The 26,067-nt window shown below is 40.9% G+C and overlaps 1 protein-coding gene across 1 annotated transcript in view; it reads right to left on the bottom strand.

Annotated features, from left to right (window-relative positions):
* PEX14 (peroxisomal biogenesis factor 14) overlaps positions 1-26,067 on the bottom strand; it is a 66,082-nt gene that overhangs the window by 6,858 nt on the left and 33,157 nt on the right. Inside the window, 3 exon segments of the mRNA XM_059866870.1 lie at positions 1,000-1,102; positions 1,723-1,808; positions 7,124-7,246. Coding sequence (XP_059722853.1) covers positions 1,000-1,102; positions 1,723-1,808; positions 7,124-7,246 — 312 coding nt within the window.

The following is a 26,067-nucleotide window of genomic DNA, read 5'->3' as shown; positions in this document are numbered from 1 at the left end:
TCTAAAACCTCTCCCTTTTAATTATATTGGTTTATGATTTGTACATCTCCCTGAACTTACACAATGTTTGTATCATTTATCTATCTCAGGGCTCTTGCAGGCAAACACTGGGGCTAACTCCAGCCTGGGAAGAGGCTGCTCTCAGGGTTGACCTTAGGGTATCATGAGAAATGAAAGATGCTTTTCCTCTCACCCTTCAATGAAAAGTGTAATTAGCATCCTCCTATTCTCAACCTACTAGCTCCTTCAACCCCAATATCTCAATAAGTTACTGCTGAAAATCATAGTTTTTTCATCCCAATTGAATATACTTTGCACTTTTCTCCTTTTATTTCAAGAGAGCACCCTGTATTCCTACACCCCAACAAACACTGAAGAACTTCTGCTGGACTCCAGCTGTAGAACTTTTTCTACTTTGGCACTTTATCCAAAACTTACAGGGAGTAAACAAGCTGCTAAAATAAATAAAATTAAAAACTCTATTGGTGTGACAGGTAACAGCTAATCCAGACCATCATTAGGGCCTTGGGTAATGAACAGACACCCTATAGAGTCAATAACATAGAAGGTGGCTAAGGTCAGAGAGGCACAGTAATTACAGACTCTCCTGACCCTTCCTCGGATTTTCAGATGGAAGGTGGGGAGAAACCACCAAAAAAAAAGGCCCCTGAAAACATCAGAGAAGCAGAAATTAAAAATGAACTTTACAGCCCTCCGAAAGGCTGTCATTTTATTCCCCTTATTAATATTCTGAGGTTGGGAGCCTTTCCGTAAAAACATAATTAATTGAGGCCGTGCCGACAGTAAACAAGCAATTTCAAATTAAACCGAAATGACGGCGGCTTCATTTGCAAATGTGAACAGATTCTCAGAGCAGATAAATGAAGTCACCACATAAAGTGAAGATGGAGGGAAAGAAGAGGGTGGGGGTCTTGGCAGAATGGAGGATACAGGGAGAGAAGCTTTGAGGGGTGAATTGATGGAGTCATTAATCTTTACCTGTCTGTGTCACACTGCCACTCATCTCAGAAATGTTTGACTCAATCCTCTGAAGTTGTTTCCTGTCTTCTTTGCCTCCCATGATGAGAGGGACCAGGTATTTCTGCATGTACAAAAACTTTTTCAGGAAACAGTGATGTGCAAAGTGCTATTTCTAATCTACCTGAAACATCCTCAAATCCCACCCCCCAAATCTCAGCCTTTATCACAGAGCCAGCCATCATTTATCCACACATCTGGCTGAGAAAAGAAATTCCCTCTACAGCAAGTGCTAAAAGAAGTTGCAGAAGAAGAGTTTTGTGGTTACATTTGTCAGGGTACTGAAAACCAGCTCCTAAATCTGGACACAGCCACGAAATCTGCCTCATTCCGCCCCTGAAGAGGGTGGACTGGACATAATAGATCCCAACTCTCCTCTAGCTAATATGGAACCTTCTGCAGCTGCATCCTAGGAACAGAATATGCTTCAACAAGAGCATAAGCAATGGGAATTACCTTATTTCTGGTAGTTTGAAATCCACAGCTAGAAACTAGTTTTGTTTGCTTGCCACATTTTGACTCCACATTTTCATGTTATGTGCCTACATTTCTCAAATTACCAATGGCAGTGACAGTGAGAACAGAGATGCTTCACCAGCTTGGAACCAGCATGAGGATTTGGACACAAGCAGCATAACTTGTTTCTCTGAGAGTACAGTGTGGGAGCAGCAAGGGACTTATTACCTTGTAGAGCTGGTGGAATCCAAAGGCAATTCCTGCCATTATGATAGCCAAAGCTCCGTAATCTCGCCATCTGGAGCCAGGGGGACCTAAAGTTCAGAATCAAGAAATAATCAGTCAGAACTGCAGGTGACAACATTTTTGTACACCCATTTTATCAGAGAAAAGAGTACTAATTAACACACAGTGTGCAGGCCTTTGACTGAGAACAGTTAAACATCTCGCCAGACCTCTGGTATTGACTCTGGCCTTGTAGTGTCACAGGGAGAAAAATCACAGCAGCAATTAAAGAGGGTCCATCAAGCTATTTTGCCCTACTCTTTCCCTGTAGAAGGCACTCTGAACCCAGGTAACTGCCTCTGGGGCTGGTAACAGCTAAGGTTAACTCCTTACCTGAATACTCCTTACCTGCATTTTGTTCTCCAGTATCATAATTTTTGAAAATGGGGACAGAACCAGAGACCCAAAAGAGTGCAGGAGAAAGGAAGGAAGGAAGGAAGGTAGTGTTTCAAGAAAGAAGAGAAATCTATCAGGGCAATAAATGGGTTTATGAAAACTGTGTCAGCAATTATGGACCATTTCAATAAGGAAGGATCCACTGTCTTTCAAGCTTAAATTACAAATAGGGACCAAAGCACAAATGAAGTGCAGAGAGAAAATATGTAATTAAGTATCTACAGAGAGAGGTAAAGAGTAGATAAAAGCTTGAGATATTCAACACACAATTGTGCTCAGAAGCTTGGAGGCTCCATGGAGGAAAGCAAAGACATGGTATGCCCTGCCCTTCAGCAGAATCAAAGGTACCTGTAGTTTTCCAGCAGACTTAACCCGTCACCTCCCTCGCGGTTCGCTGAACGAACCTTGTACTGCCCCCGGTTTTCTTTAATAACACAGAGGATGCAGAATGATCTGCCTAAAGTGCAATGGCAGGATGTGGGCAGAACTGCTGAGATGGGAGACCGGTGTGGTCTCCAAATCTACATGTGACTACAATGTCTCACAAAGGCATTATGTTCTCCAAAGTCTCAATTTAGGGGGCTTAACTGGCTGAAATGGGTGGCCTCTGGTCTCCTTCCTGCTCTGCTCACCTATTGCCATTTGGCTTGTGGCTGAATTCTTCTACAGGCATTTCATTCCAAAAGTTACCCCTAATCCCAGCACTTAAGGTCTAGAGTATCTGGGTCTGACTCCCAAATACTAGCTCTCAGAGCTTCTTGCTACATTTTAGCTGAAATTATCCTCTGGCTAGAAATCTGAACAAATTAAGGCATCTCTGTCAGAACTGGTGAATAGTGTCACCAGGAGTATTTTGGGTTGCTGCAGTTGCAGTTTTGGAGCTTAGGCACATGATCAAATTATCATAACTTTTTAACTTAATGAGTTAACACACGTCAGCTAAGCTGCAGTAACTGGCTGTGAACATGTCAGGATTTAAAATGATCTCTTGCTAATCTTGCTGTGAACCCCAGCCATCTCTTCCCACTTTCCCCTCTGTGCTGTGCCCCCACTGTCACTCTTGTATCTGAAGTCTCTTGGCTGTCCAGTTCTCTCCCCTGAACTTCTGACTAAAAATACCCTTCTATGACAACACAATTTGTTCCAGGCTGAGCTGCTGTTGTACAGGGTTAATTATCTCAGGGGTCTGTGAATCCTGCCCATGGCTGTCCTTGATGGGCTGTCCCAAACTCCCTCCCAGCTCCACTGACCTCCCAGCAGGAAGGAGACACACCTGTAGGAATCCATCTGCTTTGCCCTTTCACCTCACTCATCTCTCCCTCCATTCCTATAATGCTCGAGCTAAGAACATTTTATTGCCCCCTGGTTTTCATTATTAATGAAAAGGGACCAGAATGATCTTTCCTAAAGTTCAGAGAGTCTATAAAGACAAGAAGCTGAAATGCCATTTTACTCATTTTAGAGATGTGTGAAATCTGTCTTGTGACAAAAAAAAAGGAAAAAAAGCGCAGGGGGTGGAGAGAAGTGAGCGAGTGAGGGATGCAGTAAAGGCTCTGCACTGACCACAGCAACTTCACAATGTTACCAAGAATGTCACAGCTCTGCCTAAATTCCACGCTCAACCTCTCTTTTTCTCTGCAATTCTCTAATCTAAAGCATGAAGAGAGACTTAGGAGTTCCTTCATTTTAAGCTCCATGCTCACACTGACTGTTTGCATATCAATTTCTCCACTTGTAAAACAAATAAAATTCAGATAAAGTGAAAAAGCACTGACAGCCCAGTTACTTTAGGCACTGCAGAAGTAACAAACCATTCTCCTAAGAGACCTTCAAAAGTCAAATGGAAGGGACACAGATATTTGTTCCAGATATAAATCTGTGGTTTTGCCAAGTATGCTTAATTTCCCCAGCAGTCACTGTAAATTGCATTTCCAGAATAAACACTATTTTTAAGATCCCCATTCACCTAAGAATTTACTTTCCTAACAGCAACTAAAAATTAGGCCTTGTGCATCCAACCTAAGGTCAGCTTCACTAGTATCCAGATTTAAAACTGCAGAAACTGATGCTGGAAGAAGTGATTTTCCAAAAGGAAACAGTAAATCAATGGAAAGGTGTTGGGGGGGAAAAAAAGAAGAGTTTGAATTCTAGTTTAATTGTGAGAGGAAACAGTCTGTATTCCACAGACTGCCACATAATGAAGACACAAGGATGGGAAAAGAAGGTCCAAATGTCAAGAAAAAAGTCACTGGAGCTGATTTTTGAGCAGGTGTAAAATCTACACAAACCCCCATAAATGGAGACCATAAATACCATGGGGAACAACACAGACAATACCTGGATGATAAGCATGCAGCTTTGCACACCTTGCTCAGAAACTCCCCTGAGTTTGCATGTAATTATATGGTAAAAAAAAACCAAAAACACAAACAACAAATTAATCATTTAAATATTTAAAGTCAGAATTTTGTCCTCACTGCTGGATTAGTGTATTTCATAACACCAATAGCAGACAGCCCTGTTTTTTTACTGGGGGTTCATTTTAGAGCATGTTTAAACTAGTCAGATTGAGTGATGCTTCCAGCAACTAATCGCATGTCAAATAAAAGATATTTTATGTAATAAATTACTGCTACAAGTAATTCAAATGTCATTTATCAGTTTTATTATCAGTCAGGCAAAGTCTTGTTTCTCTATATTAATCAAATTCGAGCTTTCTTTAAGCTTTTTTTTAAAGCAGTTTTGACACCTCTTGGCAAAAGTACAAACTGGAGAGAAGAAATTACTCCTCCAGAACAAGAGGAGAAGTAATAGAGATGGTATTGACCTAAAATACTAGAAATTTAATTATTGCCCCTTCCCCAAAGAAGTTTTTATACTTCCTCTTCCACCAGAAGGGGTTCAGCATACAAAACCCGTGCTACTCTGATGGCTTACAAGTGTGGTTTTTCTTGTTAACTCTTCAAGAATTAGGAAATATGTATACAAATTACAGATACTTCCAATAAAACATTAGAACATTAAGTTCAATTGTACAAAAGGAAGTATTTAAGTGGTATGAATTTAAGAGATAGAACAAACTGTGGTGGCAACAGCAGGAGATCAAGGAAGCAAATTCCAAAGGGGTACCCAGGATTTACTGCTGTGACTCACAGGAGTGGGCATCTCACACTTGCATTACTGGCAACATCATCAGCTTGGCTGTTGCTTCATTCCTGCTGAAGAAATGCCTGAGAAGGTTCTGAACCATCCTGAACTTCTGTACTTGTAACCCACAGTTCCAATGTAATTTTTAAACATGAAGCAGCAGCACCTTGTATAATACCATGTATGTCCTATTTATTCTTTTTATGCATCCATTTAGAGATTCAGCTTAAATCAAAGATCTACTACAAATGGCTCGAGTGGGAAGGAGCAATACCTAATGAATTAATTGTCAGCCCGTCCCCAGTTCTGGGGGCTGCTGAAAAGGACTGCCTCCCAGGGAACAGCTTTGGGTTCAAATTATTTAAAAAGCATCAACCAGATCACAAAGCTACAGCACAAGTTTACAATTAGAATCTCTGTGAAGGCTTTTATTTGGTGGTATTTTTAGTCACCTTTGATTTCCAAGCATTACAGAATCATACTCTCAAAATTCTCTTTCAAGCTGTTACTGGGAACATTCTGATGCTGAAATTTTAGTTAAGGTTCTTACCTAGCAAGAAGAAAATGGGAGCTGTTGCTTTGAGGAAACCCAAAATAACAAAAGGAAAACAACCAAAGAGTGATAAAGCTGCCAGGGTTAACAGTGATGACGGTGTTTCCCAGGCTGAACTGCATGCTCCATACTAGTGGAACACTGAAATAAGGGAAGATTAACTCCTCCAGTACTAGGCTGTAGGAAGAGTTATCTGTATGATCAATGGACAGCACCAGAGGGACCTGGCCCTGCTTCTACAGCCAGACAGCAGATTTTGCTTTCCTGGCATTTTCTGTGGACTACAGCAGACAGGAATTAGCCCAGGAGGCAGAATTCAGCCCTAGAGTTCACAAGCACAAACAATACAACAGCCAGAAATATTCCAGTTCTGAGCCCACGATTATCACAAAAGTTTTTCATCTCAAACTGTGCCAAATCAGAGCAGCTCAAATCTCAAAAAGGAAGTCTAGTATTGTCTCCAGCAATAGCAAACCTGTGCCATAAACCAATAAACACAGCTCTAAGTGGAGTGTTACATCAGTCAATATCTGCCATAGAGCTGTTTAAGAGCAGCAACAAAATCCTATTCTTTATACTTGGCAGGTAAGTGAAGTGATTTTCAAACTACCAGACACACATGTGAGCTGAACAGCTTCTTTTGATGGATTTTTAATGGTGTGTACTTTGGTTTTTATTGTTTGGAGCTCAGATACTTTTTTGTGAGGTTTGTTTTAAAATGCAAATATATATGTAAATTTTGAGTCTACACAGATTATGTTGGGAAGCTACAATTTCTTTGAGAGCGTATTTTGTACACAAAAATCATACAATCATATCACAGAGTCTACACAGAATTTCTGCCGTCACCTCAGATTATTTAAGATCAGAGAGAAAAGTTTTCCAAGTTCTAGAAGGGGAGACTGAGTCCCGTGTTGACAAAGTGCTTTTCTGACGTCCTTAGAGCGTATCAGAATCCGATTTGCACTGACTTTCCACCTTCAGGTCAAGAGGTGTCACAGGCCGGTATGGATGACATTTGTTTGCAGACAGTGATCATTTGTATCTCATTTTCCTTGTGTAACATGATCTTGTCACAGGCATCAACAACCACCAAGTGCATTCAAGTAACACTTGGTGTCTGATTCTGCCAAAAAGTATGCCACCAGTGGAACTGAGATCCAGGATGTGGCACACGAACCCGTGAGGTGCTGCAGGAATCCCAGCAGAAAGCAACTGGGAGCAGGTATTTTTCAAAGCAGCACTTACTGTGCACCATGGGGTGAGGAGGCTGAGCTGGCACCGGCTGTGTGGAAGGACCTGGGGACTGTGGTTCCTCCGTGCTCGTGCCCGACTGCTGGAAAGCCAGGTCGATTTCTTCATCTGTCAGGCCTGGGGGAGCAGAGGAAATGAAATCAGTTTAGCACCTTTACCCACTTTATGCACACATAATTAAATTCTCAAGCCAGGCAGAACCCTTTCAAGCTGCAAAGAATTTTGGCACTGACTTGAGCAGTAATGCCTCCCCAATTTTGGATTCACTGGAATGTCTCCCTCTCTCTTTCTCTGTTGCAATTTAACCTTAAGCGACAGAATATTAGCCTCAACGCTGCTTCCAAATGTGGCTCATTCAATTTCCTTAATTTATCCTTGAGTTTATTGCTGCTTTTGAAGTAGCTTTCTATTGCAATTCTCCATTCTTCCCCCGAAAAAAAGATACCATCAACTGCAAATGTGGCTCATTTTAATCTGTAATGGTGTAAAAAAAAAAAAGAGGGGAAAAAACTAACAATAATGCATGAAAACAGACAGGGAAACAAAAAACTAATTATTGGGTTAGACGACTAATTAGTCTAGATCGTTTCCGAAGACGGGAATAATTTGCTTTATTTTATGACAAATGCAGAAATAAAAAGAAAAAAAATCAGGACTGACTGTGATTAGTATGAATGGGACACAGAATGTGAGGAGGAAATAAAACTATAACAAAACAGAACAAAACAAGGCCAAGCCCAACTTTCAGCTGAGCATTGCCCCGGCCCATTGGCGCATGATTAGATTGCCCCAGGGCAGCCTGGTTTTCATTTCACACAGAGCTGGAGTAACACTGCACACATGGTACGTGTTGTTGCAGTGACTCCTGCCATCAGGAAATGCTAGGATGACCATCTGTAATTGGCCACAACATATGGAAACTATTTGGCCAACAAGGGGGAAAAGAAAAGCAGCTAAAGGATTCACAATGACCAGCATCTCTGAAAAAGGAAGCACAGCTGGATTATTTTTTCCAACAAGAGAAAACATCCTCTAGAAAAAGAATTTAGTACTCAGATGGCAATCATGAAGTGGGAGCTGGACAGCTGTGTAGCATTTACTCTCCTGCACAGAAGCACAGAAAAACCCAGTGTCCCTGCTACGAGGAACATGTGAAGGGATTCGGGACCTTTCACCATCCATCCAGGGCATGCAAAAACACTCAGAAAGAGGGAAGTCAGAATATGGATTTAAGGAAAGAGATTTATAAGATAAGAGGCAGACCATTTGATTCTCACATGATTCTTGAAGGGACTGAGCACAGTGAGGAAAATGGAATGAACAGGACAGCGTTGGGAAAAAAATAGTGCAATACTTTCTCTCCATCACCTCTGCTTGAGATCCATAAAGCACTGCTGGTAGATGAAATTCCTGAAGTTAATGCTTTAAAAAACCTAGCTTTTTAATATTACAGAGAGACGAACATCACAACTACATCCCTTCTTAAATATCGGAGGAGAAGACTGGGATTGCCTGGAAAACCTTTTCTTTCATCTGGACAAGATGCTTTTAAGGCATTGTGATCTTGGCCTCAAGATCAAGGGAGTCCTGGAGCCAATTCCTTAAGCACATATATGGAGTAAGTCTGCACGGCAGACACTCAGTAATGACAAGTCATCTCTGCACTCAGAAATACACCTGTCTTCATGCTGATCATTTCTCACACACAGTAACAGAAACGGACAAGATATTCTAAGGCTCTCCTCAGGCAATTATAGCTAACTTCATTACATTTCCCTTCAGAATGATTTTTTTTTTTTCCAAATTCACCACCTATATATGCACACAGTATGAATTTTCCATGCCCAAATTATTCAACTTGGATATATTAATTACATGCAAAAGTGTGAATTTCTAAGCCAGATCTAAGTGTCATCTGTTCCAATACCTCATCTTGCTTTATTTTATCACAGTCCTATCACTGCACTACATGAAAAAGTATCCATGTTCATTCATTGTTCTAATCTAGCAGGAAATTGGCAACCCAAAAATAATACCACTGCCCTTGGATGCAAAAGCAGCGTCACAAAAACTGGGGCTTTGTGTCTAGCACAGCTCCCAAACAGGTATCACAAGAAAATCACCTCAGTTGAACAGTGGAATTGCTCTAAAGCCACTTTCCAACACTTTGGAAAACAAACATTTCCGTTGTTCTGCGGCTGCAGTAAGATCAAGTCCGTGCAGAACGCAAAAGGTTAAAAGGAACAATAAAGGAAACTGCCAATTGTAAGTGAATTATATTTGGCTTTGAAAGCTGAGCCACGGCTATATTATAAAAGGCATCTCTTTGCGTTGTTTACCATCACCCTGACTAATGCAGACCTTTTTTTTGTTTTAAATAATCTCATGCAAATTAGACACACACTTCCTTCCAGTTGATTGCTATCTGCAAGGAATAATCTAACCGCAGAGGGTACTGAGCAAGGACTGAGCTGAGGAGAACGAAGCACGGAAACTGTCTTCAGAGCCCCACAGAATGCAAACCTGCTCCCTTCCCCCCACCATCCCTCTCACTCCTCTACAGCACACAGCCATTGCAAAGAATTAGTCAGAATTTTTGCAAAGTTTTAAAAATTCCTTTTCAGGCTTCAGGGTGTTGATTTGGATAATCCAGCACCCATGACTGTTTTGCACTCAAAGGCTCTTGCTGACCCTCTTTTTTGATTGTCACCACTGCCACTCAATCTGCAGGCGTCACTCAGCCTCTGTAAATTGTAGTCAAGCACAGAAACAGAGCAAGTCAGAGAATGGAATGGGTTGTCACAAGCATCTCTTGGTGCCTGCACCTCGGGTCCTGTATTAAAGAGCTCTTTTGTACAAGAACTTTTAAGACTTCACTGTCTGTTTATGTCCTTCTATAATATCTCGTAGTATTTAAGGACCTCATGTACATCAAAATACCGTTCCTCTTATGATCACTCTGAAGTAGAGGAGTACTTACAGTACTGTTACCCATATTTCACAGATGAGGAAGAGGTGAGACATACAGACATGAGAAGTGCTCCAAGGTCAGAACTGAACCTCTGGCAGACAGAAAATAAAACTCAGGAGACGTCTTACCTATTTTCTGTCAAAGCACAGTAGCAATAATTGCAATGTAAAATCCTTCCATGAACTTAACCAGATGAGCCACTGCTTTTTCTTCTTCTGACACAGGCTCTGGCATATTAGTGACAACCCTTTTCCCATCCTATGCACTGAAAATATATTTTTCTTCATTATATTCCTCCTTACATTGCTCAGTCCAGTAATTCACACAAGATTTTCACAACCTGAAGGCTACATCAGTTTTGGGGAGACATTTCTGTTTAGGTGAAATTAAGAATTCTGCCATGATAAAGAAAGGTGGAGGAAAAAAAATCAGTTTCTTTGTGGGTTTCCAAAGCCAACTTTATTACCACTCTAGAAGACCACCCTGAAGCAACCCCCCACCCACCCTTTGGCAGGGACAAAAGGCAGGAGAGGGGCAGCTGCTGGTTTTTCCCCACACACTTTCTATTAAGGTGAAAACAAAGTAGGACAGGACAACTTGTTTAGCTACAACAAACTACGTGACCACCTGAAGTTAGTGCCTGGTAGCACATGACTAAAAGGAAGATCTGCTGGTCGGCACCCTGAAATGACATTACACTTCTGTTCCTGGAAGCCACTGAGTCAACTCTGCTCAGAAAGAACATGGCCACATTTTAAAAGAATCATCATAAAATCCTTCTGGGATCTGATCCAGACTAATGATTCCACCTGTTCAGTCAGTAACATGCAGTGCTGGGTGACTGTTATCAAATCTGTCACCTACGTCCTACTCTGTGCTTAGCTGAATGTTCAAAAAGGTCAAAAAGGCAAAGTCTCCTGATCCATTTTCTTTCACACATGGTCATTCATGAGGTTGAGCCCAACCCAATATTTGAATAAAACCTAAGGTTTCAGAAACATCACTCTGATTTCTTCCCCTTAATTTACACTGAAACACTGCATTTGAATGTAAACACCCTGCTACTGCGCTTCCAGCTCAGACTTCAGTAAAGGAACCCACACATCAAAGGAACATGGACTGGTCTCAGCTGTCAGGCTGAGAAATGCAGAAATAAAAGTAATTCGAAAAGTTGCTGAAAGGGCTTTGAATTCTTACAGCTCTATTCATCTCTGAGACTGTTAATTATGCAAGTGCAATCTTTCAGAAACATGATACACTTTAACCCATCAGGGTGACTAAGCAGCAATCAGAACTGATAAGGGTGCTCCAACCTCAGCTGCGCAGCACTAAAATAAGGAAGGAAAATCAGACTAACAGAACAATGCTAGGAATTACACAGTGAGTCAGCCAGGACTGAAAAGGTTAAAATAAAAAGTATTTTGGCATAACAAGTATAAATAAATAAATAAATAAATACAGCAGCAGTTTCTCTTCCAAGCTAAGCTTTTTGGAGTCTATAATAAAATGAAGTGTAATGGAGGAGAGGAGGGCAATGTCAGAGGGTGAGGGTTTGGGAGAGAGGTTGTTAAGTATCTCCCTCTCCTCAGCTGTGTTTACTCCATTTACAGGATCCCGGGTGATTGATAGACAGACAAAAGAAAAGCAAGCAGATAGCAACCCCCCTCTGGGACCATCAGCAAAGGGGATAACTCCTGACATCACATAGAGCCCCAAACTCTCCTTAGCCACTTGTAATTAAAAAGGCAGAGCAAGATATGCAAACCAGAGACAAAGTAAAAGAGGATTTTTTTTATTATTATTTATTATTAACATTTTGTTGGAACAGTAGAGTGCAATAAGGACTCTCAGAGCCGTTAAAAGTCGTCGGGTGACCTGCAGACCCCTATTTCCCAGAGCCTTGTATAAAATTGAATTTTTTAAACATAAATTACACGTAATGACGACACTGTAAAAACTAACAGTAATGGAAAGCTGTGCTGTATTTCATTAGCCTGTATTATTCCGTGCCACCTGATCCAGCCGGGCCTTGTTTATGAGTTAGTGTGTTAGCAGATGCCGATGGAAGCATTTGCTTCGACCTTGCTCTTCTCATTGGGGCATGAAATTACGACGGCAGCACCTTGATATTACAGCCATAAATACAGTAAACTGCAAATTTAAGCCAACGGCTCCTATTGTCTCTGAACATAAAGCTGATCGGTATTTATTTAAAAGGAGAACGAAAAAAAATATTATATATCACCTTGTTTATGGGTCCAGTGTCCCCCCTTCCCCTAATCTGCCTTATTCACTTGGTTAAATACTAAACAAACAAACTAAATCCTCTCTATTTTCTACTGATTAAATATTCTTATGAAATGAGTATTGTCTTCAGAAAACTGGATCAAAGTATTTTCACTCTGAATAAAGAAGGGCAAGTGACTTGCTTAGCATGTCTTGGAATGGAAGAAACAGAACAAGTACTACAACTTTTCTTCTCAGTTTTATATATATGAGAAGTTCAAAATGGAAAATGAAGAAGGTGCTTCTGGTCACTCGTTCACATTTGTGTGTAACATGTATACATAAGAATAAGAAACATGCTTTCTTCCAGTTTTCTGTTTAAAAATATCTCTGATGTTAATACTATTTCAGAACAAGGAGGGGGTAAAAAAAAAAAGAAATTGCAGCGAGGTTAATTGGAGGGGAAAAAACCATGGGACTCCTTCTCTGAGGCAGCAAACAGCAGGGAAAATGCCTCACTCTCCTATGGGCATTTTGGGTAAATACCCAGTAAAATTTATCAGAGGGGAGAAAATCAAACACAAAGGCAAAAGGACATTGTAATATCACAAAGCATACCACAGCATAAATCACAGCATTATAAGTCAGTCCAAAATGCATTTCACTGGTAGTTTCAAGGCAGGGAAAATACAGTTTCACTTGCAGCAAGAGAGGTCAGGTCTTCCTCTTCTAATGTAAAGTAAGCTCCTTGCCTATATGAAGGATGTTATCTCTGTTCCATAGAAAGAAAGAAAGAAATACCTTTAGTAAAAGCTCCCAATACTAAGCTGTACATTTGAGGAATCAAGGCACTAAGAGGAGAATTCAAGGAACAACGTGCAGGACGAACACTGGACTCATGCTTGGGATTCTGCAATGCCAAAGTCCCAGGAGATGGAGTGCTCTCCCAGCCTCAACAGGATTTGGACACTTTCTTGAATTAATCTACAACAAATCTTCAGGCAGCAGACAGCATGATTCAACAGGTATAATTTTTGCTCCACAAACAGTTCAAAATAGAGAAAAAAAAGGAGATAGCAACATGACTCTAAATCAAGAAAGACAGGTCCAGAAGTCCTCACCAACCTGAACTACAGAACCAGAAGTTTTGGTACAAAGCCCATTTACATTCCTACACAAACAAGCATATGCAAAATCACAGAATAAATTCAAACCTGGGTACCTTTTTCTGAAGACCTGCCCATTACAGAATCATTCTCAGAACACCATGGTCAGCAAAAAGACAGAAGAAACAAGCCTTTCTGTAACATAAATAAAAATCTCTCCTAAAAATGGAAGGCGATTTTATTATTCTCTCATCATCTGTGATGGTGCTATTTCTATTTTCAGGTCTTTTGCCTTCAGCTTCTCCTTTCTATTATCACACAAGCTTAAGCACAATACCTGATGTAAAACCTCCTCTGAGTGGACACTGGCAGATTATGTCCACTTGCCTGCTGCATGGCTAGAGCTGGAGACTCAACATGTGTGACTACCTTGGAAGCCAGAGCTGCCACACAGAAACACAGGACAAACATTCAGGCAGTTCATGATGTGAGAACACTACATAAGAACTAAAACCTCTGCATGTTTGAAATTATTTCAAATTAGTATCTACTTGGGGTTTGAAGGCTTTGAAGACTATGCCAGGATACCAGTTCCAAGGTAGCTTATCAAGAATAGTACATAACCAGGGCTCTGAGATCTGTTTAAAAGTCATTAGAGATCAAAAAATCCAGCTAATGGAAGAGACACTACTCCAGTAACCATAGTGCTGTCATGACTCGTTACCACAACTGACAACTCCCTAGAAATAAGACCAGGCATTCAGAGAAAACAAGTATTAGGTACACTAACCAGGTACATTTCCAAGCACATCCAACCTGTGACCTGTAAATTCCTGCTGCTACTCCTGTGGAGAAGCAAGTCTCACAGCGATGGTTCCTGATCCTCATTATTTGTATCATAACACTCCTCAGAGATCCCAAAAGGCATTCACTGGGCAGGTGTGCTGCCAGGAACTGTGCACACCACAGAAGGCAATCAGACCCAAAGCGTCCAACAAGCAGGGTGAAGAAAAGACAGGCTGCAAAGAAAAACCCTGCACTCAAAAATGAAGTAACTTGCCCAGAGAATACATCAGGCCTATGCAATTTCCTATTAAATTGGGAACTACAACATGAAACATTCTGTAAGGGTGAAAGAATATTAATTTCTTCTACATGTTCATTTCCAAAAGCAGCCCAGTTTGACACACGGCCCTTAGGAAAGCCATGTGCTACCATAGCTTATAAAGCTTACTGCATATTTTAATAGCAGCAGTGACAGAAAACATTTATGCTTCAGATCCATTTATTTTGTGTGAACAAAATATATTTTGTTAAGCAGCTTGTTGAGCAATAATAACAAAATTATTAGCCTTTGGCTACTCTTTGATCTGTGATATTATCTTTAGGAGCTTCTAAACAGAAAGCCAGAGGTGGTCTTAAATTCAAGTAAGGTAAAACACCAGCAATAGAGGAGGTTTGGTTTTGATCTACCTTCGGAACACCAATTTTGAATTGTAGTTCCAACAACTTGAACCAGCATGTCACAAGAATTCCAATGCTGATCCAGAAGGAGCTGGCCAGGGGGGATTTGCAGTCAACCAGACATTTGTAACTCCAACTTCTTTGTTACAGCAGCGAAGACTCCCCAGGCCCTTCTGTGGTGTGGGGGTGAACACACACTCTGTCAGGTCTGATCTCGAAGCCGGCCCTAACGTGGAACTCTGGATCAGTCACTGCTGAGCTGGGATTACTGGACTGGGCTGGCTTGCAATTCTAGAACCTGCCACTCTTTCTGCCAAAATCAGCATTCAAAAGAAAGGAATCATGTCAAAGAACAACAATTTCAAGCCATTTTATGAAATTTTTAACCAGATTTTTCAGAATATCTGAAGGATGCCTTTGACTTATATATAAGAATGGGGAAATCTGTCCTGATGCACCATTTCTGTTTCCTTGCATTACTCTGAAATTACTGATTGCCCCAAAGACACTAACAAGAGCACCTGGCTATTTTCTGCCTTAGACAAAACCAGTCACAGAGCAGCCTCTGCAGATGAAGATGAACTGCAGCGTGAAGAGCAACTTCCCTCAATGTTATTTATTTCCTCTTTTACTTTAAACCTTAAAAAGGAACAAAACAAACACATTTGTACAGACTCATCACAGGAAAATTCACATTAAGTGTCTATAAATTGCTGGAGTGTTTGAAGAACACACAATGAAGCACTGGACACACAGTGTGACAGGGCACACTGGACACTCCCTCTGTCAGGAAGCTGCTATGGGGAGCAGGGAGAACTCGTGGCCATTGCTGCACATTTTAAGAACATGTGAAAATATATGGAACTGTGCATGGAAAAAGACACAGAAATGTAAAAGAACCAACAGTGGGTGTGGAGCCATGAACACATGTCTTTTTCTGACAGGTATTTTCTCACAACCTTACAGAGCATCTTGGCTCCCCTAACTCAATTTCTATGAAGTGGAATTAGTGTTAGACACCTGTGAGTCAGGTAACATCACACTAAGAAGATAAGTTGAATTAAGAAAATTACATCTAAATGCTACATATTCAATTATAATGGTACAAATGTTTCAGGTAAATTTGGTTTGCGCTTCCCCCAGAAAAACAGAGATGCTACTACACTATTATAAAAAGACAACATCAGCAAGAATTCATTACAGATTATAAATCACTCTCGTTCCTCATTATTCTGTTTTTGAGAAATTTTTTACAGGCCATTAAAATATTTGCTGAATGTTACTAGAAAGGTAGCCACCTGTAAAATTAAAGGCTGATGCTGCCAGTAACAGTGTTGAAATACCTTCTGTTTAAAAGACAAACCTACTTTGTAATTTTTAACACAAGTATATAAATATTTCTCCACCCACCCCACACAATTTTGTTGCTTACATCACATCCATTTAGACAACAACCATCTATGTCATCACACAGGATGTTAATCTTGGGTGGGGAAGAAAGAAACAATAGTAAATTAACTTTTAAGAAACCAAGATTAGACATTTAAGCAGGGTCCTTCATGATGAAAGAACAACAAAGACAAAAAACATTAGGGGACAAGTCAACAAAATAGAAGAAGTTTCAAAAGATGATTTTTCATCTTTTGGTTTGTTTATTGCTTTTTTTTTCTCCCCTTGTGGCTTCCACAGGGCCTCTTCAGGGCTCCAGAGAAAATTAAAGAGCCTGGATTAAACGCCCAAAGGACGACTAATGCTAACAATACTAAAAATAACGAGGTTAAGTGGTATAAAAACTGTGGTGACCACACACGGAGAACTGGAGTGGTAAGGTAGAAAAGGAGTTTCATCATTGCTCCCTCGGGACATGCACAGAACACAGTAACTGCTTCTAGTTCTCTGGGGTTCCGATTACCATGCCAAACACACCTCCAGAGTTTCCTTATTAGTATAATAAAAAGCCTCTACACATTTGTGTTCTATTCCCAGCCTTGCTATTGACCTTGTGTAGGCCATTTAACCTCCATCTGCCTCAGTTTCTACTCTGGGAAAGAGAAATAATATTACACTGTATCTTTTCTAAAACATTTCAGACTGGCACAATCATGGTGTGCAAAGACTGACAGGTTTGAGAATCTATACATGCCTTCTATGCACTTGAGTGCATATAGCAAATGATTTATTCAAATAACATATTTATACCCTTTTTTTGGTAGATCATCTATGGAAGTAGTTTCAGATTTCTAAATCTCATCAAGGACTAATGGATTGTTTTGACTGAGTGCTAAAAGACAGGGCATTGCTCTGGTCTCCTTTCAGCCCAGTGCTCCCCTCAAAATCCAGTCACTGGGGTTGAATATTCAATAAGGAAATACAGAAATATCTGTATTTTTAACACTCTCTGTTGTCTTCTAATGCATCACAAAACCTCCAGCCCAGGAATTAAAATGGGAGTGGCTATACAGAACTCACACAGAAAGCAGAGTGAACATTAAGAAACACTTAGGGCCATGTTCCTGCAACATAACAGAAGTCAGATCAGGAGGGGAGGCAGCTGAAGCAGTTCAAAGTGTGAGGATAGCTCTTGGAGTTCCTGGGCTAGGAAATATTCCCTAAACAAAGGAATCACTGTACAAATAGAAAGGGAGTTAATAAAAATGGGAAGATAGCCCCTTCTGAGCACTATGTGAGACTGTGTCTCCTCTCTGGGATGCCAAAAGTGGACCACCATCACTGCACAGTCTGCCCAAAGGGCTGTGCAGGGTCGAGGTCAGTGATGAAGCGCCAGGGCTGCCCTCAGCAGATCCCTCTCTCCCCACGTGGCTCTGCAGCCCACAGCCTCAGAGCACAGGAACCATGCCAGGCACACGAACACTGTCTGATGTGCTGCTTAAGGGGCAGACCCCCGAGCAGCAGCTTGCTCCTTGGTGCCCAGGGATGCCACAGCCCCCAGACTCCTGAGTGCCAGGTGCAATGATGGCATAAAACAACTCGGCCCTTACAGCAGACATTGGGAAAAAAGCTCACAAAACTGACTCTGATTCTTTTCTTCCTCTATTTCCTCCCTGGTTTTCTTTTACTGCTACTGCTGTCTGTCTCAAGTAGCCTGGCGTGGGAAAAGCTCTGCTTTTATGATGAAATATGTGGGACCAGGTGAGGCCCTGACTGCAGAGAAGCCAGCAAAGGGGCAAGAGCAGCGTGTGTTCCTCCTGCCAGTGCATATGCTGCTGAATGCCATCCTCAGCTACCCCAGCTTTACACACACCAGCACTCGCTTTACCCGACACTACACTCACACCTCGCAAACAAATTATTTAACTGCTCTATCCCCCAAGGAAGACAGAGATCATTTCAAATGCAGCTCCCTGCTCGTCTCTCACACACACGCAACGGCCTGATAGGTTAAATGCTGCCATTTAATTACAGTAATGGAACCTGCTATTTTTTGGTTCCCTTGAATCCTCTCTCGCTCTCTTTTTTAAACACATACAGAGTCATCTTTTAAACATGTATTTTATATCCTGAGTTTAACAGCTGCATTCTCCTGGTTACTTGAAAAGCAGGAGTAATGACATTCTGATATTCTTTCCAGTACCTCTGAGCAACAGTCTTTTAAACACTACATAAAAAACCAAGCTGGGGGATGCTGTAAGAAGGGATCCAGGTTAACACTGCAGAGGCCAACCTGCCCCTTCCTTTACTTCGATGGTTTGTGTTGATTTTATTGAATAAAAACAGCTTAACCTCTTCCACCAACCCTCAAAGCAGCTTGGGTTGGAATAGTGGTGAACATGAAAATGCCTTAAGTAATTTTACTGAAAATTCTATACAGTACATCACACTGACAATATAGCACAGTATGGTTGTATTTATAGATCTATGGCTGGCAGTCAGAATTATCTCAGATCTAACTGTTAATACATCTGCCTCAGTGTCCCCACCTAAAATTCCTCAGCTTCCCACTAAAATGTGGAGTTTGCAAACTCTTTTGAGAATATAAGGGTCTAATGAAGAGGAAAAAATGTAATCTGAAATGCTTCAAATTAATCTTATAATCTTGCCGTTTCATAAAGGGTGTCACAAGCCTAGTCAGCCAATATTTGTAGAGTACTTTGAAGATGCAAAGTGGCATAGAAATATGGGAAATAGGTGTGTTAAATTCTTGAGCATGCTATGTAACACCTTTTTTTCAAGTGAATTCAGGAAGGAGGCTGTAGGTGGCCAAAGCCCAGAGAGTTTTATGGTTAGTTATTGTTGTATTGCACTAAAAACCACCGAATACTGCAAGTTATTATCAAAGAAGGGCATGTAACACAGTACTACGAGTAACACAACAGCTGTTAGTGAATTTTACGTTTCATATTGCATAGCAATTAGAAAAAATCCAGAAGCAAAGTGTAGGTACTTCCAAGTCAAAATAAATTCTTACCTATGCTAAGGCCAAAACACTCCAAGAAAAATACCCATATTATACCTGTCCTCAGCTTGATTTGTCCTCTAAATGTGAAATGCTTATTTATTTGTTCCGTGGCAGTTGGCTCACAATCAGCCAGCCAGCCATGCAGGGATATTGCCCATCTTCATTCTCTGGTATGGATATCCACTGGTGTCTCTAAAGGATGGAATCTTAAAAGGTGAGGTAAGGCAGAGACAAAGACAAATTTAATTTTATCACCGTAAAAAGGGACATTTCCACATGGGCAGCAAGGACATGAATATCATGTGTATGCAGGGGTGGGGGGATTATAAACGCATTTTTGGCGAAATTCAATAAAGCTGATTCCACTGCATAAGGTCAGCAATTTACTTTTAAAAAATGATATGATTGCAACTTTTAATATAACCCATGTATTTGCTGCAAGATGCTCTAGAAGATTGTGTAATGTAACCACCTGACCTCTCTGCAGGAGCAGAGATCACCCCATTTACCCTTTATTGTCTTGCTAAAAGCAATGCACATTTGCACAGTAGGACAAAGTCAACAGTTTTTACTTCAGAGCGCCTCAGGTTTCATGAGAATGAATTCTGTGCTCTGCTCCAGGAGAAGTGGAGTTACCTGGACTAGGCTCCAGGAGAAAGAATAGCAAGGAATGAACCAAAAACTAAATTAACCTCTTAGTTAAGAAAAGAATGATTGCACTCCAGACTAAAATTAAGAGTTTGCAGCAGAAAAGCAAACAGTAGGATTTCATGATCAAGGGGACCCAAGATCTAATTTTAAACAGAACAGAAAAGTTGTCTAAGAGATCCTAGAGAATTATCTCATAGAGGAACTTATTTTACCTTTTCTAGCAGGAAAAGTACCATTAGGTCTGAAATGGATTTCAGCAGAACACCACAGATTATCCTCACTACACTCTCTGTTTTAGCCTCAAGAGGGAAGGCTGTCTCCTTAGACTTAGAACACTGGGCTCGATCTCAGAGCAGGTCAGAAGCTGAATTCATTTACTTGTTCTCAGAAGACTGTGGGGAAACCCTGAGCTGGATGACCATGAAAAACAAATTCCTTCTGTCACAGAAATATTTTTAGACAAACATACAAAGATTTCTTCAACCATCTCAAGGTGAATCTTTCTTCAAAGGTCAAAGCTGCAGGGCTGGATTAGGATTGCACGCAATCTGCCTGAGCGTTGACATTCTGACATTCTAAAGTTTGCAGCTTTCCCCTCCCATACACAGCTGATGGAAGTAAACTCCTAATCTCTCTGAAAGTGTGGCTTTTACTGCAGTACCTTCAAAAATCACACACGGCAGCACCAAGAACTCTGAAACAAGCATATCAGAGCAGTTTATGAACACAGCTAACATAAATCTTACTGAGTCAATACGGCAAAAGTGGTAATTAACCCCATTTTACAGATGGGCAAGCTGCAAACAAGAAATTTACCCAAAGCCAAGGAAGCAGTCAGGTCTCAGATCTCCCATGCCTGCTTTTAGATTGTAACTACAGAAGTGACTTTCTCTGGGAATTGGCATTACTTTCACTCAAAAGCATTATAAATAAATATTTAAATTTACAAGTCAGCCTTAGGGGCTGGGTCTTTTTTGCCCATCACTAAGGCTAACGATTTCAGGCCTCGGAATATAATTGACTATTTTAGCATTATCTTCTAGGTAGACTTCAATTCACTCTGCTGTAATCATATTGTTTTTTCAGTACTACCAGGAATGGAAATGTTACTTTCTCAGTAAACAAGGCAGATATGACTCAAAATACACTCAATGAGCAATAGGAGTTAATTTTGCAAAGCCATTTTTAACGGCTCTTTTACATTAAATAGTCACTGTCAGATAGCCAAGTGGAGAGACATCATTAAACCCATGACATTCCAATTATTTCTTAAAATTAAGCTTACAAACAGCATTTTGCAGCATGCACAACTTCCTAAGCATCAAACCGGTCTGTTCCAATTTATCAATAATTTTCAAGCCAAGAAAGGATTGGCTTCCTTTGTACACTGCATCACATGGGCAGTTATGTCTAACCTGATGTCAGGTGGTTTTCTGCCCCCTCATAAATGACTAGTGACTGGGACAACAGTCAGAGATGAGCAATAAACTGATTTCTCCATGTTTATAGGGACTAAACGGACTAGTTTTTCCAAACTTCCTTTCAAATCTTGAGGAATGATAGTGAAGGGTTTCTTCAACAATATTCTTCCCAAAACCCTCCAAAGAAGCACCATATCTGATTCCCAGGATGTTCTAAGGTTGAGCACTTTACCACATTTTCGTACATTCCTTGTCACCAAAGAAGCCAAGAAAACCCATACAGTTCATGACCAGCTCAGACATCACAAATAGTGGTTAAATTGATGGGGGAAAAGAGTCAGCATGATGAATAGGCTGGTACTGAACAGCAGGTGACAGATCCGCGTGCAAAGGAGTGGCAGGACAGGAATGCATCTCCTTCTCACAGATGGATAGTGATTCTCAATCATTTTCAGGAACTAAAAAGAAGGCAACTAATACAAAACACAGAAAGGTGGAACTAATTTCTGGATCACAAGCACATCTATTCCTGTGCATTATGATACTCCAGGAGTGGAAATGTGTATGTTGAACATTATCAGCACAGGGCAAATACAGCAGAGTGCCACAAATGGATGTGATTACCCCTAATGCTGATTTAGATAGGAACTGGTGTGAGTTTGTTAGCAATGACAGCTTTCATTCTCTCACTCTTCATTCTTAAGTTCCCTAATAAGCTCTTTGGGAGACAATCACATTTCCCCATTTATGCAGGGTTGTGTAGAGCCAAAGCTTGGATGGGAGGCACTTAAAGACAAACTGGTTGCATGACAGGTGTAGGACATATTTTTCTTTAACCCAGCAAAATATTACAAGGCACACTAGCTGTCTTGCACAGTCATAAACAGAGGCACAACCATCTTTAGTAATTAAATATCCCATGGTGCTTTTCAAGAATCTTAGTAAATTTTTTACTCAGTAATTACATTCTCTATCCCTAAAGCTCCCTCTGCAAGATCACTTAGATAAAGTATTCTTCATTTCCTCTCCTAAAAATCACAAAGTCATGTTGAACAGCTGCTGTCATCTACCTCAGAGGTGGATGCTTTTTAGTGGGAAGCACAGTGAGATCTAGATCAAACTGTGATTCTGATAATGATAGATGATAACCCTATAAACACCATCCTACATGCTCCATGCAACCAGCTGCAAAGTTTCCATAGTTAATGGGTACAATGTGCTCCAAAATCCTGAAACGAAAAGCATCATGAAAGTGCTTACTTCCATGCAACCTCTACAGTCATTTTTGTAAGTCTACACAAGATGTTAGTTACTTTACACTACTTGAACACCTGCTGCAAACTTCTTAAATAATCAGAAAGCACCTCCCTGCTTCTACCTATGCTAGTGAACTTTCTCTTGCTGTGTGTTGATTTGTACTAGAAACTTAAAACATTAAGCTTGCTCTTGCAATAAATTTTTGCTATCAGTATCTGAACTCCAGGTCTTGCTTGTAGCTTTGCAAGTGCAAGTGATGAGGTCTGTGCAGGCATAGGTGTGAGCAGCTAGAGAACAAGTTACCTGAGCTGCAAGGACAAAACAGGACAAGCCTCACTCACACACCAGTTGTGCAATTGTCTGGTTGAGATAGTGCACCGTTTTTACAGTAGCTAGTACAGGGCTATGTTTTGGATTTGTGCTGAGAACACTGAGCAGATTATACTTGTGTCCCTTGATCAGCTGGGGTCAGCTGACCCATCCTCTCATGCACTTCCAGCCTCCTCACTGTCTGGGTGAGAAGTGGAAAAGGCCTTGGCTCTGTGTTTAAGCACTGTTCAGATACAGCTAAAACACCTCTGTACTACCAACACTGTCTTCAGCACAAATCCACCACAGCATCACCCACACTAGCAAAACAGTGAATGAAAGCCCTTACTCCTTTTCTTCACCATCTCCCAAATCCACATCCTGACAGGAAGTTTCAAGAGAAGGACAAGTCACCTAGCATTCCTTGAACAGTCAGCACTTATGGTCTAATCCCACATTTGTGTATCAAACATGGTACTTTCTAGAAAAGAATAAGGTTTGGAGAGCCAGAGCATTTTGCCCTAAATAGGTATTTTGACACCATAGGTTACTAACTCTATTTTTCCAGCTGAGTTGGCACTGGACTCCATTGGCTTGCATTGTATTTTCTTCTCAAGAAAAGCCTTTGCAAAAACTGTTTGAGCTTCACGGAGACATGTTAAAGAATTAATTACAAAGTAAAGCTGAAGGAGAAAATTAATTTTGGAAACACAAGAGGTTACTTTTCTTTTCCTCCCTTTTCTGAAGTGGGGGAGGAAAGGCAGTTATTTTCATCTTCATGCTGGGGGCAGGAGCTGGGAGCTGTCCAGTCGATAACCTGGCCATCAGAACAAGGTTTGTAATTAAAAGGTCAGTGACCTGGAAAGCTGGGGCCTCACTCTCAGAGCTTCTCAGTAATGACGGCACTATTAAATTAAGACTGTTATGAAATCAATGCTAAAAAAGCTTTCATGGTAACGAGATTCCATTCAAGGACATGCAAACTGCCTCATGAAATGGACTTAAATTATGAAAAAAAAAAAAAAAAAAGAGTAATAAAAGAGGGTTAAATTGAAATCTGCTGAAGAATTTGCTTTTTTTTTAAGCCCTGCAGCAGTGGGCTGTGCCCCCATCCTTCAGGTCCTGAAGGTGATTCACTTGGGTTCCTTTGACAAAGGGGGAAAGGCAGATTCAACTTCCAAGAATGCAGACTACAGAAAGAGGAAGAAATTTAAGTCAGTTTTCGACTTAAATTCTGGGGCTGACAGCATTTGTTTCCAGAGGATCAAGTGCCTTTGAGCTCTGACTGGGAAGGGCATGTAGAATTAAATAATTTTTTCATCTCTTCAGAAATCACCATAGTCTGGCATCTTGATGCTGGAAAAATTTTCTGGAACATTGATGCACTGCAGAAAACCTTCTTAGTGGACATTTTCCCACCATAACTCAACAATTGTACATTAACTTGCTTTAATGCACCCCTGTTCTTCCACCACTATTATTTCTGAGCTCTTCACATGCTTTCATCAGTTCCCACAATCTAACTCTGGAAAGGCATTACTGTCGTCATTTTACAGATGAAGAGAACAAGCAACTAAGAAAACAGTTCTTCATCCAAGATGACACAACAAGGCTGTAACCTCGCCGTTTTCCCCTTCTCTGCCCCAAAAACCCGGCACCCTGAAAACAGAGCTTGCCATGTCTAGTGCATTTCCACCCCCTTTCTCTGTCTTGCCAGAACTTAAGAGATTCAGAGCACACAAAATTAACAAGCCACACAAGTTACCGGATGGGTAACTGAGCAGTGCAGGACATCTGAGGCACAACAGTTAAATGACAGACACATTTCCACAAGGGTTTAAGCCCCACATGCTGTCTAATTACTCCCAAGGCGCCGCTGATTCTGTGGCATGTCATCAGCAGAATCAGCGAGTTGGACAAAAAACAAACAGCATCTTTTTTTTCTTTCTTTTCTTTCAGATACTCTGAGGGGAAACAGCTGTTTTTCCCTTCATCTGAAGAAGTTCATGATAAAAAGGAGGAAATGTCATAAATTACACAAAATGCCAGTGTAAGCTTCAAAGAAAATGATAAATGATTCTAATAACTTCATGTTTCTCATTAATGCCTCTGTATATGGGAATTTAAAAGTGCTTAAGACAACAGAGAAATCTCATCTGACTTTTGAAAGCCCTTTAACAAATCCAGGATACCCTCACTCTCCCAACTGTCATCAACACTCTGTCACCCCATGTGCCAGACAGAGCAGTTCAGCACCACCTGAACTGCACAGAACCAGGAACACCTGATTTCAGCCTCTACAACAACTGTTTCACCAAACCCAGTCCAGCTGAGAATCCTGCAGAAACTTTCACTTCTCATCTCTCTAAAATGTATTAAACCAAATCCAGCTCCTATACTAAAAGGAAATAAAATTTGATTGGCCTTTATGAGGAAGGAGATGCTTATAAGAAAAAGAAGAAAATATTGTAATTCTAGGCAGAACCACCTCTGTGAGTCTCAGAAGTGAAATTTCTTAAGCCAAGTCAGGCTCGCAGGACCTTTTTCAACCTTTTCCTACCAGACAGCCTCAAACGGGGATAAACATTTTCACTGGGATGACAGGGACTGTACATCAGAGAACAGGGGGAACAGCCTACCAAAGCCTCATCTACTCGGGCCTAAACCAGCCACGACATCTATGTTTCAAGAACTGACTCCATCTGCTAGACCACATAGGTACCACGCCAGCACAGAACACAGGCCACGTTCCATATGGACATATTTCCAGTAACTGCTGGGTACAGGGCTCTACTGCACCCTACTCCTTCCTATCTCCTATGGTTAAGTTTAGAAAAAGAACAATTAGCACAGAGGGAAGGGGGGCTAATTAACACACAGGAACAAACAAACAGTTCTACCAAACCATTTCTGCTCTTTAGTAATTATTAGCCAAGTAATTCATAAGAAGCATTAGTCCGGCCACAGTTTCTCTGCGCCTCCATCTCTCCACCCTTCCTCTTCTCCCAGTCAGGGATTTATTAAAATTAAACAGATTAGATGGAGCTCCTGATACGAAAAACTGTTCAGCGAAGCCTGCGGTGGGGAAGTGCAGAGCAAACACCAGAGACATTTGT

Source organism: Haemorhous mexicanus, chromosome 23 (assembly GCF_027477595.1).
Source record: "Haemorhous mexicanus isolate bHaeMex1 chromosome 23, bHaeMex1.pri, whole genome shotgun sequence".
Classification (NCBI taxonomy): Eukaryota; Metazoa; Chordata; class Aves; order Passeriformes; family Fringillidae; genus Haemorhous; species Haemorhous mexicanus.
Note: the sequence above shows the minus strand (reverse complement) of the source record. Positions and strands in the feature narration are given on the sequence as shown.